This window comes from Sceloporus occidentalis, unplaced genomic scaffold (assembly GCF_023333645.1).
Source record: "Sceloporus occidentalis isolate IW3139 unplaced genomic scaffold, rSceOcc1.0.p SCAF_13, whole genome shotgun sequence".
In the NCBI taxonomy this organism is placed as follows: Eukaryota; Metazoa; Chordata; class Lepidosauria; order Squamata; family Phrynosomatidae; genus Sceloporus; species Sceloporus occidentalis.
Window position 1 is genome coordinate 11,742,501 of NW_028316993.1, and position 16,053 is coordinate 11,758,553.

Below are 16,053 nucleotides of genomic sequence, written 5' to 3' on the forward strand. Positions count from 1 at the left end.
GTAATTATGGGAGAAAATTATCCAAATGGATTCAGCCCTTGCATTCCAAAAGCAATGAAAAATGAATTGGAAGCCATCCAGATACTGGTATACAGAATACACAATGAACACATTAATTCTGTGCAACAAACCCAAAAGTTGCATCCTCTGGAGCAATCAGAGATTATGCCTCCAAAGAATTAGGACTCCGCCACCTTTCAGATTTAAACTTTACAGCAAGTGGACTGACTTTCAGAAATAAGGCCTTTGCGGAAAACGCTGTTCAGTTTTAGGTATGGTATAAGAGGTCCGAGGATACAGCTACTCATTTCCTTGTCTACACATGGATCTTTGGATTCAGATTTTTCACTTTGACTGGCACCATGGCATCGAGACAGTCAGTTACAAGAGGTTCAAGATACTGGTGCTTTACAAATCATATGATAGGATTCACTCACTCCGTTGAGTGTGGACTCAAACTTTACACATGCTCCACTACTTCTTTGAATTTTTCATGGTTAGATCCTGAGCTTTGAAAACCAGTTAACAGAACCACAATTCAGCCATGGTTCACATTATGCTCTGGAATTGTGGGTGTAATCATGTTTTTGAGTTGGGTAGCTGGTTTTAGAACTTAATAGCCTTGCTTGCCTAGTTAACCAGCTCATCCACACAAGTCAAATGCAACATACAGACTTGGAAGGAAGTTTTTGAGGCCTGAGAATGTGTAACTGATCATCAAGTGTTTGTGTGCACATACGTCTGAACAGTTGCTTCTATGACATTTCCTGCTCAGAATATCGCTGTATACCAGAATCTTTCCTGAGTTAATACATCCAAGCTCTTACTATCACAGGCACAACCACCCACAGCTGTGAGAGGATGAAGGCACTTTAAGCTGGCCACACATGCAAGTCTGCTAAGGAAAACCATGTATAAGAAAACGTAGAGACAGCATTGCAAGCCACACTGTACCTGGTTGCCGAGGAAGAACTACAAAGGAGAAGGTGCATATGAGAAGAGAGGAATAGATGGAGAGTGGGAAGAGAGAGAGAGCGGGGAGTGATGAGGGGAGAGAAAACATGGGACAGAGTTAACAGTGCCGTTACAGTGAAAAAGATTTTTGTTAACCACAAGTATCCACTAACTTGAGTATTTCATCTAACTGCTAAATACTAACACATTTTCGATCCTACGTGTGTCTGCACATTTTCAAAAGCTCGTTTTTCAGGCTAGGCAGAAACATGCATGTCTATAAAATTAAACAGCTGACAAAAGCAGTAACAAAGCCATGGCTTCTTTACCCAGTCCATCTCTGATCAGTGGAACTCACTGAGATAGGCTGAGAACTGTGGTTGCCATGATGGTCAGGCCCTTCCCGGTTCTGTCAGAGTTGAGGAGATAACAGCAGTATACCAGGATGGGCAGCTTCACTCATGCCCTGTCAGCTTCCCTAGGGTTCTGTTTCAAGCTGACCACCGCGAGAAATGGGGCAGTGGAGGTAACCAGGCAACAAATAGGCAGGACTCTTTCTTGCGTTAAGGAAAATCTACCCCTGTGAGCTGTCCTGCTCAGGCTTTCACTGCAGCCCTGAGCATCTGTGACTTTCCCATTCAAACACATTCATTCCCCACACCCCAACCACAAAAATATGTTCTGCTCTGTTTTGGCAATGGGGCCTGCATAGCACATCTATTAAAGTGGTGGAGTTGGTGTTCTGAAAATGGTTATGTTGTGAATGCAAACATCAAGTGCTTCTCCTCCTCCTCCTCCTCCTCCTCCTCCTCACCCGGTATTTGTTCTCTCCAATCTGCTCCACTTGGAACCTCTTTGCACACTTGCACTGTGCCACTTGCCTTGTCACCTGTTAGGCAGGAAGAGAAAAGAGAGCTTGCAGGTAATCGGCTGAACTGAAGGACAGGAGACAGAGAGGCTTGTCTCTAATTCTTAGGCAAGCCCTTAGACTCCCACAGCTGTAGCTTCAGATCATGGTGTGTGTGTGTGTGTGTGTGTATGTGTGTAAGTAAGTAAGTAAGTGTGTGTGTGGGAACGGAACACCATACATATATAGTATTATCCCGTTTTATTCTTACCACATTCCTGTGAGGCTGAGACTGACTGACCTAAGGTCATTTATTGAGCTTTATGATGGGTGGGAATTTTGGACTCAGAATCCCCATAAGCCTGGTCTCTACCCATTGTACCACATCCTTTTGCACCCATTACAACTGAAAATCTCATTCTGCTCTGGGTATTATGTGGCTTAGGCCAAGTCTCGCACTGTCTGACACACCTCTGTTTTTGCTATGCATCCTAACACCTTGAATTCTTACATAAAGAAGAGATTGGGAGGTGCTATGGCTACTACTAATAAAATTAAAGGAGAGGGTGGGTGGGAAATCCTTGTCCCAAAAAGCTGACAATCTAGTTGTGGACACAAAGGAACCAAGAAAAAGGGGGGAGATAAAACAGAAGTAAACAGGAGAAGATGGACTATCCTGGTGGGTCAAAGGGTAATTTCCTATCCTTGGGATCCTCTGTGGATCCCACAGACTGTTAACAATGGCCAAAAAATGGGGGCAGGGGACTGAAAGTCCACGTCTGGCTTTGGAAGCAGGTTTTTTTGGCTGTGGGGTAAAGTTAAATAGTTAAAGAAAAGGGACTTTCACTTTTTTTGCCAGAAAAAGAAAACTCTAGGCTGTACTTTGTCCATCCCCAGTATACTGTGGTTGCAGCTGCATGTGTTTCACCTCTCTTGTGAGAAGGATGGGGGCAAGGAGGTTGTGTTGAAAGCATCGTGGTAAAGGGGAAGGGGTGACTTTCTGACTCCGTATCCTTAATGTGGCGTCTCCACCCAATGCCGACTGTGTCCTCGTTTAAACATCCATCCCTTGCATTCTCATCTCCCTGTCAAAGACGTTACCTCATCCTCGATTTTATCTGCATCTGTAGTTGGCCGGTAAGCATCTTTGTTAGGATGCAGAGCTGCAACAAACTCGTAATAATCTATGTAACCATCACCATCGCGGTCAAAGATATCAGCTACTGCGGTCATCTCCAGCTTTGTGGTGGGAAATTCTGAAGAAGAGACAACACAGACACCTGAGTGGTCTGAAAACTAAAGTTCCATCTCAGCAATCCACCTAACCAGAAAGACTCTGAGACACATACATCTCCTTCCTACCAACAACCCCCTCCCCCCAATTCCTCCAACATCTCCGACTTGAGAGGTAGGCCTGAGAAGGCAAGCAGGCACTGGAACACCTGTCCACCATCTTGTCCTTATCATCATTAGCCAATGTTCTGCAATAACAGGTTGGAATAGTTTTGTAGGCAGTAAATGCACAAAGAAATCTCGACACTCAGAAAATGGGCATGCCAAGGAGGAGGACTCAAGGCACCCCTGGTCTGGCCACCCAGATGCTGTCGGACAATTACATTCATGAGAACAAGGTCTCATAATTTGGGATGACTGAAGATGGAGATGAATGTGAGTGAGGGAGACTTCCTTCTTTGCCTAAAGAGCTGGAGAAAGTACAGATGACCTGGAGGAGGAGAGTCGCAGGAGGAGAGCTGGTGAGGATATAATTGCCTAAAACTGTGAGAAACAAGGAAGGTTGTATTTCTTTGAGAAAACTGAAGTGGAACATTCTACAACAACAACAAAGATAAGATATATTAGCTACAAAAGGAATTTACCAATTATTTACCAATTATCTTGTGCAACAACTGTAACGACGGTTATCCTAAAGAGCTGAGTAGGACATTGCTACCTGTTGCTCAGTTACCAAGCCAGGACAGAAACATCTGCAGTCTGGAAGAAAAATGGCAAAGGTGCTGCACAGATTCAAAGGAGAAGGCACTCACTAGATGCCAGGATCCCATCAATGAACTCTTGCCGGGTGATTTTCCCATCCTGGTCTTTGTCGATACGCCGGAAAAAATCCATGACACGTGATTTCTTGTGATTCATCCAGCGCATGTACTTTTTCCGCCACACATCAAAGTCAAAGTTTGCAAACTCTTTCAGCTGCCAGGGTGGAAAGAAAAGGCATTGTTATGTCTCATTTTGGGAGAGCATACCTAAACAAACAATGAAAGACTGAAGGTGCAGGAGGGAGTGACCTCCTCCTTCTCCTTCTCCTTGGGAAGACAGTGAATGCAGATCCCCATAATGATTGCCTGCTGCTTTACCTCCATTTAAAACTAGGTAGGGTCTACTTTGAAATAGTAAGCCAACTGTGAACTTCTGTATCAACAGAGAAATATAGAAATCATAAAAGTAGGGAGGGGAAAGATGCCTCCAGTTTACAACCGTCACGAAGCAAGAGTTCATGAAGCTCTTATAAGACTGCCAAGATATTGCTTTGTGGAAAGCAGATATGCAAAAGAGTCCCCAGTTTGATGATTTTCCTCTTGGCAGAGATCTGGAGGGTTTCGCTCCAACAAACTTTTCCTGCAGAAGAAGCTGAATACCCTAAAGGCACCAGTTCCTGTCTGATCTTGGAAGCAAAGGTTAGGACTTGGATGGGAAAGTGCCAGCAATTACCAGATGCTATAGGCTGTATTTCAGAGGAAGGAATTGGCAAAGCCACCTTGGAGGATCCCTTGCCTAAAAAACCCTTTGGAAAATTAATGGGTCTGCCATAAGTCAACAGGCAACTTGGAAGCCCATACAAACACACACACACAAATCTTTCCTGGAAAATCAAGGAGGAAATTAGGAAAGAGAGATGAGTGTGGTAGTTCAAATTGCAGAGAGAAGAGGGCAAGACTCCCTTCCTGAGATGTTCTAGTCCCACAATATAGGTGGGCTTGAAAGGTAACCCACAACCCCTCCACCTGCAACACTTCCCTAGGAGGGAAGAAATAACCACAGAGCAGAAAATTAGGCAAAAACGCGTGGAACTTGAAATGGACCAGGTACCAGTGGATAGTGCCAGGTTTACTTGGAGATCACCTGAATCCTGCACCTTGCCTACATCCCACCTGCAGACCCATGCAGGCCTTGCTTCCTGTGCTGAAAATATAACCTGCAAAGGCTTCCTCCATGCATTTGCATAAGTCTAAGTTGGAGATGTATGTGGAATGGTTACCTCTTCCAGCCTATCCAGGGCATCGTTGAGCTTGCGTTGTCGCTCCAATGCCAGCAGCCACACCTGTTGCCAGCGGGCTGAGAGCTGATTGATGCGTGGGTTCTTGGCTTCTGACTGGGACAGAATAGGCATAGGAGGAGGGGCAGTCTGGGTCAAGGATTTCCCTGAGAAAAAAGAAGAAGAGGCGCACATTACTGCCGAGGGAAGACTATAAGCAGAAAGGTATTGGAACCTTTTGCCATCATGAGCTCTTAACAAAGAAAGGCGAGGTACAAACTGAACAATAGTAATGGCTGGAATCATGGGAGAGCAGAAAGTCTCAGCCAGAAGATACATGATATCTGTTGCCCAGATCTTGGGTTTTGGAAGCTAAGCTCAGCCCCAGTATAATAACAATGATAAATATATAGGACCAGCCTTTAGCATGTACAGAGTACATACGCATTATTTCTGAGGAATCAGACACCAGCCTTTGGGAATTGAGGGCAAAAACCTGCCATGTAAAGTGTCTTAGTTCTTTTGCCGGCTGAGGCCCCAACACCTTTCACTTTTTAATCCCAGGTTCAAAGCTAGGTACATACTATTGCTTCGGGATTTCTCACTGAAAGGTCCATGGCTTGGCTCAGTGGTTTTCCTCTTGTATGTTTTTGTGACACGATCCACGTCTGGCTGCTTTCGGGTCATTTCTTCCATAAATGACTGGCAAATGCAATAAGGCAGCACCGGCAGAAGAATGGAAGAAGGGAGAGGAAGATTAAAAGAAAATGAGAAAAATTGCTACTGTATGGTTACGGGTCAGGTTTTTTTTTTTGCTACATCGGATGCTGTGGCCAGGGAACCCAGGACCTATTCCAGGCCAATCACATCATTTTGCCTTCATTTCTGGACTGCTAAGATATCCTTAGCCATTGCTAGCACACCTTCAGGCAAGTGAGTGAGGGAGATATCCTTCTTTGCCTACAAGCTGAGCCCAGTCTTAGGGGCTAGAAACATGACGGCATGATGGCTGGGGATGATGGCACTTGTGATCTAAGATGCCTGGATGGTACTAGACATAGGAGGGCGGCTCTAGGCCACAGCCACGAGGACATCAGAGTCCAGGGCAAGGGAGGAGCAGCTAAGGCACCCACGACTCCTATGGCTGCAGTGAGACTGTCTGGCCTTCTGCCAAATCCCTGCAGGTCACCTTCTCAAACAAAAATAAAGCAAAGGCAGCAGAAAGGCACCAAGCTAGGCAGAGTTACCTGGTGCTCCACAATGAGGGCTTTGACCTGCTCGATATTCTGCGGCATGGGATCTTGATCCCGCTGGATCAGCGTTGTTTCAGCCCACTGAATCCACGCCAGGAGCTCCTCTAACAGCTCAGCATTGGCCATCAGCTCTGACAGTGCTGCTTCAAGCCGCTGCTGGTGCTGCTTTGCCCACGCAAGGACCTGGAGTAGACAAAGGCAGCAAACAAAGTCTCATGAAGGAGAAGGCAACTGAGTGAAGCTTCCAGGTTATTTGCCCGCTTAGCTTATGTTTCTAATGTGAGCTATTTTGTGGGGGAACAGTGGGCATAATACTCAGCAATTATAAATGGCATTGATTTCCTATATTCTCCTGCGACTGTTCCCTACTCGGCTGAGAAAAAGGGGCTCTGGCATTCCCCCCCTTTCTTTTTGAATGAAAATTATTATAAGTCTCTTGACTATTCAGGCTGGCTGGAAGGTCTAGAATTTATAGTATCTCTTCACAACCCAATCCCAGAAACTCACTTCTTCAAACCGAGCTCGGATGATGGTGATCCAGTGCTTGATGGTGGTGATGCAGTCCGGGTGGCACACAGCTAAGATGACCTCTCCCATCCCCACAGCTGAGTTCACGTCTAATCTTTTTTCCTCAACTTTCTTCATGAACTCCTGCATGACAATGCAAGGCAAAGGTTTCATCGAATGGTCTTTTGGAGCTAAGCTGGGACCTCCTGAGCCACCCCCACAGCCCCAGTGCCTTCTGCTCTCTTTGGAAGACCTGCCCACCTTGTGTGTATCAATGAGTGACTGCAAGGCTTCTGCATCATCTGGCAAAGCGCCCCGGAAGCGAAGGGTCTGCTCAGCTTCAGAAAGCCACTCCAGCAGCAAATGGACAGCAGTCCGGAACTCTTCCGCCTGAAAGGAGGAACAGTGTCAGGCCATTCTCTTCTTTGCAGCAAGGGTCCTCCTGAGTTGCCATGGATTGCTGAGCTACAAGGAGCCACTGAGCTAACCATTCTCTGTGCCAACTATGCCCAACCAACATGTTCCAGGGAGGTTTGCATGCAGGGCAGTAAAGCAACAGCCTGTGCATTTTTTTGCCCTATTGAGGAGTCATATATAGCCACACCTTGCCTGAATTAATCTTGGTAATGGCTGTCACTGCCACCTGGGCCAAGGAGTACCCTGGGTAAAGCTCAGCTGTTTTTGACCTGTTGTCTGTTTTAGAGTGTGTTTCACCCTTCTTTGGTTTCTCTATCTGGTTTTGCTAAGCTAAAAACTAAAAATAACATCTGTAGATACTTCCTCTCAAACCACAAGATGGACCAAGGTGGGATAAGTCACCTTTCCTGTCATTAGCTTATGGCCACAGCTAGTCCAAACTGTGCCAGAAAGCCAAGGGATGACTTGCATGTAATGATACACATCAAGGAGGGCATGCTCCAAGAGGTGTGCCACTTTGCCACGCTGATTGACAATGATGTCAGTTGCAGAAGAATGCATCTGGAAGAGACCAGGTTGGCAAAGGCAAACCTAGCCCCATCAGGTCAAATACAGTAGCTTTGTATATAGCTTTCGACAGAGCCGAGACTGCAGCCCTACTTATCCAAAGATAGGCAACAAGGGACAAGCACTTCTGCACTAGCTACAGCCATTTGTGGCATATGAATGTGGTTATAAATGTTCCTGGTGCCACCCACCCACTGAAATACAGGCACATCAGATTCTGTGGAGTGGGAAATTCCTAGTTCAGACAACATGGCCCCCAAATGTCCCTCTTTTTAGAAAGCATTTGGGGCATGGCAAAAAGGGGGAAAATAGCTTCTGCTTTCAGTTGCACAGCTTTAACTTCAACTGCTAAAACCCATCCATGGATCAGGCTGACCAGTTTGCAGAGGACATCTGAATCAAAGAGGGGCACTCAGCAGTTGCAACCCCTTCCTCCCTTCATCCTACAAGAGGCTGCCAAGGACCAAACCAGAGCTGTAAACCATACATGCCTTCTCTTCTTCCTACCTGCTTTAAGGCTTGCTCCAGCCGGGTTTGTTTCAAGACAGACATCTTGCAGACAGTGTCCCAGCGGTTGCTCAACTCCTGAAGCTGCACTTTCACCCACGTGGTATCGTCACGGCTGTTCTCAATAAGCTCCCGGCCAGAGCGCTTAAGCACCTGGACGGTCCCTGTTCGTTTGCCAAGTTCCTTCTGGAAAACCTACCAAGAGTGGAAGGAAATTTACTGACAAATCTATGCAGGGACTCTTGGCATCTCAGTGCTGTAGCACATAGCTCACTAACTGGGGCTGCACTCTAAGCCTATTTTTTGCGCTGAACGAAGTAAAGGTTTGCTTCCAAAGGACAAACTACAGGATTGAACCATAGTGCTACAGAAGCAGAGATTTTGGCAGGTGACTTAGAAATCATCTGGTCCAAGGCATCGCTTGACTGGGGCACTGCAGTTCAGTAGTCTGTCCAAGTTTGCTTAAACCTTGCTTACATCCTCCTCCATGTCACTGATACTGAACAGTACAGGGTCAAGGATGGAGCCCAGCAGCACTCCCCTTGAGAACTCGCAGAGTTTAGTTGTGAAGTAGCAGCTGTTTACTGTGATTCATCACCAACAAATACACATTGTAGAATGCTTTGCTGAAATGAAATCTACCAGGCCTGCCTCAATGTCTTCCAAATACCCACTTCTTCAATCACCCCAGCTGCTGTTACCTTGTGGGCATCCATTAAGTTCATGACCAGATCCAAGTCACCATGGACAGGCTGATCTTCAGCCAGCTGTGGTTCCACCTTATACAGCCAGTCCACCAGTGCCTGCAAGGCATCCATGAACTGCCCGGAGAAGAGAAGGGCCTCTTCCAGTTTGTGCTGCCTGTAAATGGTGAACAATGCAGAGGGAATTTAGACATCCCCCATCTAGCTACTTCCTTGCCACGCATGGATTTCTGCTTCATAAATAAGGAGCAATCATGGACCTGGACTTCTGTATTGCAAGGGAGTGCAAACTGAGGCAATCTGAGGCTTTTGCAGCCCTTACTATCTTGGACCACCCTTTTCCCATCTCTCCTCCCAAAAGGATGCCCATTCATCCTATATATAGATTCTGTGGTCCCCATGCTCCTAGACCTGCTGCATTTGTCTTCCTCTCATGCATTGGGTGAAACCTGAAAGTCTCCACTCTCAGTTCAGCAGGGACCCAGTGAAGGCACTCAGTAATGAGAAAGCCCCAGCAGGCTCTCACCTTTCCACAGACTTGCCACAGACAGTGTCCCATTTATCACGGACTTCCCCGAGAAGATGGTCCAGGCTTTGGCTGTCATCTGGGAACTGAGCTTTTTCTTTCAGAGCTCGTCCTGTCCGTATTGTGGTATCATAAACTGGCTGTTTCCCACCCAGGGTCTTTTGGAACTCCTGATTATTTTTGCCAGGAAAAAAAGGCAAACAGAAAAAAAGCGTAAGTTTGGATGATAGTGTCTAGAAAACCATGACATAGAAACTTTTTTGATTTTGACAGTATCTGTGTTTATAATTCTTGGGCTCATTCCTGCCACCCTTTCAAACGTTAGCTTGGGGGAGGTTGCACTATCAATTATTATATTATTAAGCTTTATTTATATAGCGCTGTAAATTTACACAGGGCTGTACATAGAAGTAAAATAGATAAAATAAATCTGCCTATGGCGTACATTCTACACAAATAATTAAATAAAACATACTAATTCAAGTTAACATTCAATAAAATAGGGCAGACAACAATTTAAAATAACATCAGGTAACAATCATGCAATGCCTGGGAACGCTTCCCTGAACAGTATAGTCTTCAACTCAGTTTTGAAGCTGTTTGAAGAGGTGATGACCTATGCTGCTCATGGGGGAAGGAGGTTCCAGGAGTGAGGGGCAGCAAGTGAAAGGGGATGGATCTGGGATGGGACAGTGAAAATCCTAGGCTGGGACAGCAGACCTTGACTACCAGAATGGAGGACACAAGTGGGAAGGTAAGGAGAAAGAAGCTTGGATAAATAAGGAAGGGCCAGCCCATGTTTGTAACGAATATGGAAAGGGAGGGAGAGCCAATGGAGGGATGACAGTAAAGGAGACTTCCAGTTAATATGGCTCCTCGCCAGCTGCTTGACAGGGGAAGAGCTGGATCAAGCAGTCACCACTTGCTGTGAAACTGTGAGAACCTCTGTTCTACACAGATCTAAAGACCACCCTGTGAAAGGGAGTCATTCGTCAGGGATCCGATTCCAGCCCCAGTGAGGGGGACAGCACACAACTTTGCCCTTCATTGACGGAGGCTGAGGCTATCGAAGGACCGCCATAGCAGCTGGGCAGCCACGGCTTTGGCCAGCGGCAAAAAGGAGCCGATATCCCGTTTTAAAGCTAAAATACAAGTAAGATTGGAACAAACTCAAGCAGAAAGAAGCAATTAGCTTGAAGCGTTTTGACAAGAAGTTCAGTTTTGGACATATTGAGCTTCAGACGCCAGTGCCACAGCCATTGAGAAACAGCTGTAAGACAAGATGACACTTGCTGTTCAAGACCTGGAGAAAGATCAGGGATGGGAAGATACAGCTGAGTATGATCGGAGTACAAATGATAAAAACCCCAAAGGAACTAATGAGTTTGCCTCGAGATAGTGTATATAGAGAAAACAATAAGAGACCCAAAACAGAGCCAATATCAAGGAGAAGAAAGCTCAGACAGATATGACTAAGGCTCACTAATTCTTCCCAAGAATTCCAGGAACCAATGCTAGGTCTTGAGTGGGCTCCTTAAATTGGCCAGCTTTTGGTTTTCAGTCTAAAGGGCTACTAAGAGGCCCCCTCATAATACCGGAACTGGACTCCCCACCTTGTGCTTAGAGAGTTGCAGTTTGATTTTGTCAGGATCATTTGAAATTTCCAGTTCAGAATCCAGATGGTTCTCTGCGTCCTCCAGCCAGTCAACAAGCTTCTTCCAAGCTTCATGGAACTACAGTGAAAGAGGTCGAGAAGAATACACAAAAGCATGCTTAGAATTCAGCACCTCATTTTGCTCAGGTCACACCCCTTGTCCAAAATTTCTACCTTGCTGACCGCCCCCCCCCCCATTTGTCTACCTATTTAATTGCCATGTTTATATAAAACCAAAACTAGAAAAGATGTCTCAGGACCTTCGTGGGCTGAGGGCAAGAAGACTCTGTCACATGCTTCACTTAAGAATCAGAATTGGAGGGGACTTGAAGGGCCATCTTGCCCAGCCTCTTGCCAGTGCAGGAGATGGGGAACCACCAGTTAATGCCAGAAATCTCCAGGTGGGATGAGGAAAGAATGTTGCCTGTTGGTTCTAGAGAAGTGCCTAGTGACTACCAAAGTCTATGGAAGGCCCAAGGATAACCTTCTGCTTCATGTTAGCTCACAGAATGAAGATACTCTCAACTGGTGTAAAGATTGACTTTCTCACCTGTTTTGCCCGCTTCCTGGCATCATCCAGAGCCCGTCCCCTTTCAACTGATCGCTGGACCACTTTTTCCCAGCGGGACTGCACACTGACCAGGAGATTCTTGATCAGGACCACATCCTGCTTCTGACTGAGAAACTTCAGCTGGTTCCCACTTTGGTCCAGGCCAATTATCTGATCCCGGTGGGCATTCACTTCATTGGCAAACACCTGGGGCAGAAGGGAAAAGAAAGAAAAGCCTCTTCACTCATTTGTCCTGGATTCTTAGGTGCTGCACAAGTCAAAGAAGGGGATCTTATTTAGATGACTTCAGGTATAAGATGAGGCAGAGCTCAATGTCTGAGAATCCTACTGCATACAGGAAGTTGGCAGAAGGAAGGGCCAAGGAGGTGGGCCAAATCCTCTCCCACAATGAGAAACTACTGAGTGGCCTTGGAAATGCTGCTCACACTTCTTGGCCTTTATTTGATATCTGTAGTAAAAGAATAAACCCCGATCCATCTCAGGGTGATTGTGAGAAGTCTAAATCTACACAAGTGTGTGCAAATGTGCACATCAGAAGAGATGTTCATGCTCTCTGTATGGACACAAGACACCATCTAGCTTATTACTTTCATATCCCAGGGCTTTAGCCTTATGAATGATTACAGAACACATGAATGAATTTTTAACATCCAAGCTGTGCTCCCATTCCCTGTCACACACACAGGCATCATTACCTTGTGGTCTTCAATCTGTGAGAGCACAGTGGCGAGGATGAGGCTAGGCGGAGGAGCAACATTCAAACTCTGTTCTGCAAGAGTCAGCCAGTTGATGAAATCCTGCAGGGAGTTCTGGAACTCTGTTGCCAAGTTGAGGGCCTCTTCCAGCTTGGACTAGATTTTAGACAAAGGGAAGAAGGTGGCAGAGAGATGTGAAGGGAAACCAGAAAAGAATACCGTCCAAAGAACACCTTGTTTGGCTTATGAGACAAAACTCCATTATTTCTTAATAGATGTGGTGCTCATTTGACACTGAAAATCCTTGGTACAACTGGAGAATGTGACTTGTTTATTAATAGTTGCCTAAATACCCTGAAAGTACTAGATTCTGTATGATCTTGGAAGCTAAGCAGGGTTAGCCCTGCTTAGTACTTGAATGGGACCCCACCAACAAACAACAGGTGTTGTAAGCTCTATTTTAGAGGAAGGAACTGGCAAAACCACCTCTTGCGTGTTCCTTGCCTATGGAAACTATGAAATTCATGGGGTTGCCATAAGTCAACAGGCGACTGGAAGACACACTCACAGTCAACACATGAATGTTGTGATAAGCCGAGGATGAAGAGGGTTCCCTAGCATACAAAATCTTTGTTCAAAACGAAAGGAACAGTCCTAGTCAGCTTTGTGTGCCAAGGTGTGAGACCAACAAGAGCAGTGGCCCTGCGTCTCTATTCCTACACTGTTCTAGAGTGAGGTTAAACAAAACACAATTTCCCTGCACTTGAGGAAGCCAGCACTTGGAGGTGGCCATGCTTTCTTGTGGGGGATTTGTGCTTCAGAGAAGGGGAAGCCCCCTGAGAGACAGATATGCATCATGCAAATACAAGTGTGTGAAGATGATAATTGGTATAGTGCCAGCTCGGCTCCTCTGCTGGAATGCTACCTTTCGCTCCTCCATCTTGGTACTGACGATGCCCCACTTCTGTTCTAGGAGAGCCACACTCTGCTCTGTCTTGGACCCGGAACCAGAGTCATCGCGAGCTAATAGCATCAGCCTCCCTTTGGCCAGGAGTTGGCCATAGACCTCCTCGTTGGCTTTGAACTGGGCATAGAGTTCCTGCAAGACAACAGAGAAAGTTTACACAAAGGATGCCCTTTCTCTCACGTAGCTCAAAACTAACACTGCATTTAAATATTTTAGCTCCAACATGTATGCTATGTATTTATGATGATCTCCCATACTGAACTAGGAGTAAGTTATTCAGCTATCCCAAGGACAAATTCTGCGACCAGGGCTCACCATGTGCGCACTGAGTTGTTCCCGGGCAGTTTCTGGTAGCCCGCCTGTGGGTTTAGAGGCTGATAGCTGGTTCTCCATCCTTGTGAGCCATAGAAGGAAGTCTTCAATTTCACCATGGAAACCCTGGGCCTGTGAAATCATGGAAAACACACATTCAACTAAGTATGACCAGCTGATGAATTTAATTTTAGGATCTGAATTCCTCTCCACTTTTCTTGAGACCTTGATGTTTGGCATGAGGATTTCAAAACCAAAAGAACAAAATTCTAAAGCAGCAAATTTGGAAGTGGTAAATATGGGAAAGCAGATGTTGAAAGAGGGATGGACCAATTTATCTTTGCTGCCCCTCTCCAGCAGGCCACATGGATGCCACTTCTGGTTTTGGCTAAACACCAACCATGATGTGGGGAAGTAATGGGAATAATGGGAACCACCTACCTGCTGAAGGGTCATCTGCAGCTGCTGTTCCCGCTCTTCTGTTTTCTGCAGCACTGATTCCCAACAGGAATTCATCGTCTCCAGCCGCTTCCGGAGGCTGCTGGCATCGTCCCCTGCACTGGATTCCAGGAGTTCATTCCCAGCCTTGTTCACTGTTTCCACAGTGGCTTGATGGGCCAACACATCGTTTTTCAGCACCTAGAAGAATGGAAAGGGGAAAAAGAAAGTGTTTCAGGCCTTTTGTGGCACCACTGAAAAAGGGAGTGGGGGCAACAGGACTCTCAGAACAATGTCTGCCAGTCTGCATAACAGAGATTGCATAATAAGCATGCCAAGAAGAGGAGCCAACATTTTAAAGACCCAGCTTTGCTGCTTCCTGCACATTTACCCATGGAGAGCACATGAAGGCCCTGAGCCTTCTCACCTGTAATGCTGGGAATTCAACCTAGGAGAGCTTTAAGAAGTGAGTTCTGCATTTGACCACCAAGCCAGGATCCCTCTCTAAGGGGCCACGTCTATACAAAAAGAGACTGGCAAGTACATTCTGTTTGGCTACTTACATGGTGCTTAGCTAATTCCACTTCAATGACCTTGGGGTCGCCATTGATGGGCCTCTGGGCATCCAACAGCTCCTCCGTGTGGGTCAGCCATGCCATCAACTCTGCCAAGGCATGTTGGAACTGGCCAAGGGCCAAGAGAGCACCTTCCAGCTTGTGCTGTTGGTTGACAAACAAGGAGACAAGCAGAATTTTAGAAAGAAACGTGGTCCAAATAAGGATGGACATTTCCTTTCATTTTATTTAACAACTTACTGTAGTTGCTTAGAAGGCCTTATAATAATTTGAAAACAGTACCAAAAAGTATTAAGATCCAAAGAGAAATCTAAAAAATTAGGCAAAAAGAAGCCCAACAGTGAGCTATAACATAGAATTCTATAATGATAAAAAGGCCAAGAAATAGGATGTTCCACAGCTGAGATGTTTCCATAGAAAAGGCCTTTCTTCTGCCACTTTTGCTTCCTCTACATCTGCAGGCAAGGAAAAGCAGGACTATTCAGGAAGAGGCAGCAAGTTCTTTAAACAAACCACCTCTAAACTATTTGAGGCTTAATAGAGGTTTTCCAGCACTTGGAAATGATGGGCAGCCGCTGAATCTGCCATCCCACCTTGCACATGACCCACTAAGTTGTCCATACCTGCCGATGGGCAATTTTGTCACTCAAGTTTTCCCAGAGGTGCCTTAGCTCAGTCAATGGCTCCCTGATAATGTCTCTGTCCGTCTCATCTGTTGCTTTTTTAAGCATGATTTCCCCCTGATGATTCAGTTTCTCCATCTCAATTTGCTGTTGGTATACTTCCATTTTAAACTCCTGCCAAAAAGAAAAGGAAAAGGAAAAACCAAGATCAGGTCAGTGTCTGTTCCTCCATCCCAAGGCCTTCAGAAACTGTTGCTGGCTTCTCATATGTGAGCATCTGTGCACACATGTGCACACACTTCCTTACCTTCATCTCATTCAGTTGCTCTTTTACAGTGTTGAGATCTGTGCCTACCGGAGGCATGTTGCAGAGTTTGATCACTGTGTTGTCCAGCCAGTCAAACATGGCCTGAGATAAGAGAAACACAAATGAAGGAGAAACCAGCCAACCATCAAGCTGGCCATGCCTGGCAGAATGCAGCCTCTGCGAAGCTAGGGAGCACAGTAGGGAGCACATTTATCTCTTCTTGGGCTGAACTGGATGCAAAGCAGTCTTGCTGGCTATTCTCCATTTTGTCTCTTGCCCAGCACCCTGCGCCTTTACAGACATGCTCAGGCAGGGCTTGGAGGACCTGGTTATTCCCGGAGGTATCCTGATTTGATAG

At 46.0% G+C, this 16,053-nt stretch overlaps 1 protein-coding gene across 8 annotated transcripts in view; it reads right to left on the reverse strand.

The window, feature by feature from the left end:
* The window catches only part of MACF1 (microtubule actin crosslinking factor 1), a 257,008-nt gene that overhangs the window by 17,190 nt on the left and 223,765 nt on the right, over positions 1-16,053 (reverse strand). For 6 of the 8 annotated variants that reach the window (XM_089478296.1, XM_089478292.1, XM_089478291.1 and 3 more), the window contains 21 exons: positions 15,696-15,797; positions 15,389-15,562; positions 14,754-14,909; positions 14,194-14,391; positions 13,756-13,884; positions 13,399-13,572; positions 12,474-12,629; positions 11,758-11,964; positions 11,167-11,286; positions 9,554-9,723; positions 9,025-9,184; positions 8,324-8,518; positions 7,094-7,222; positions 6,833-6,976; positions 6,320-6,508; positions 5,657-5,774; positions 5,076-5,239; positions 3,847-4,009; positions 2,903-3,057; positions 1,769-1,843; positions 955-972 (listed from right to left, as the gene is read on the reverse strand). In XM_089478296.1, coding sequence (XP_089334422.1) covers positions 955-972; positions 1,769-1,843; positions 2,903-3,057; positions 3,847-4,009; positions 5,076-5,239; positions 5,657-5,774; positions 6,320-6,508; positions 6,833-6,976; positions 7,094-7,222; positions 8,324-8,518; positions 9,025-9,184; positions 9,554-9,723; positions 11,167-11,286; positions 11,758-11,964; positions 12,474-12,629; positions 13,399-13,572; positions 13,756-13,884; positions 14,194-14,391; positions 14,754-14,909; positions 15,389-15,562; positions 15,696-15,797 — 3,096 coding nt within the window. The remainder of the gene's footprint in view (positions 1-954; positions 973-1,768; positions 1,844-2,902; positions 3,058-3,846; positions 4,010-5,075; positions 5,240-5,656; positions 5,775-6,319; positions 6,509-6,832; positions 6,977-7,093; positions 7,223-8,323; positions 8,519-9,024; positions 9,185-9,553; positions 9,724-11,166; positions 11,287-11,757; positions 11,965-12,473; positions 12,630-13,398; positions 13,573-13,755; positions 13,885-14,193; positions 14,392-14,753; positions 14,910-15,388; positions 15,563-15,695; positions 15,798-16,053) is intronic. The other 2 variants (XM_089478295.1, XM_089478294.1) reach the window with 1 other exon arrangement.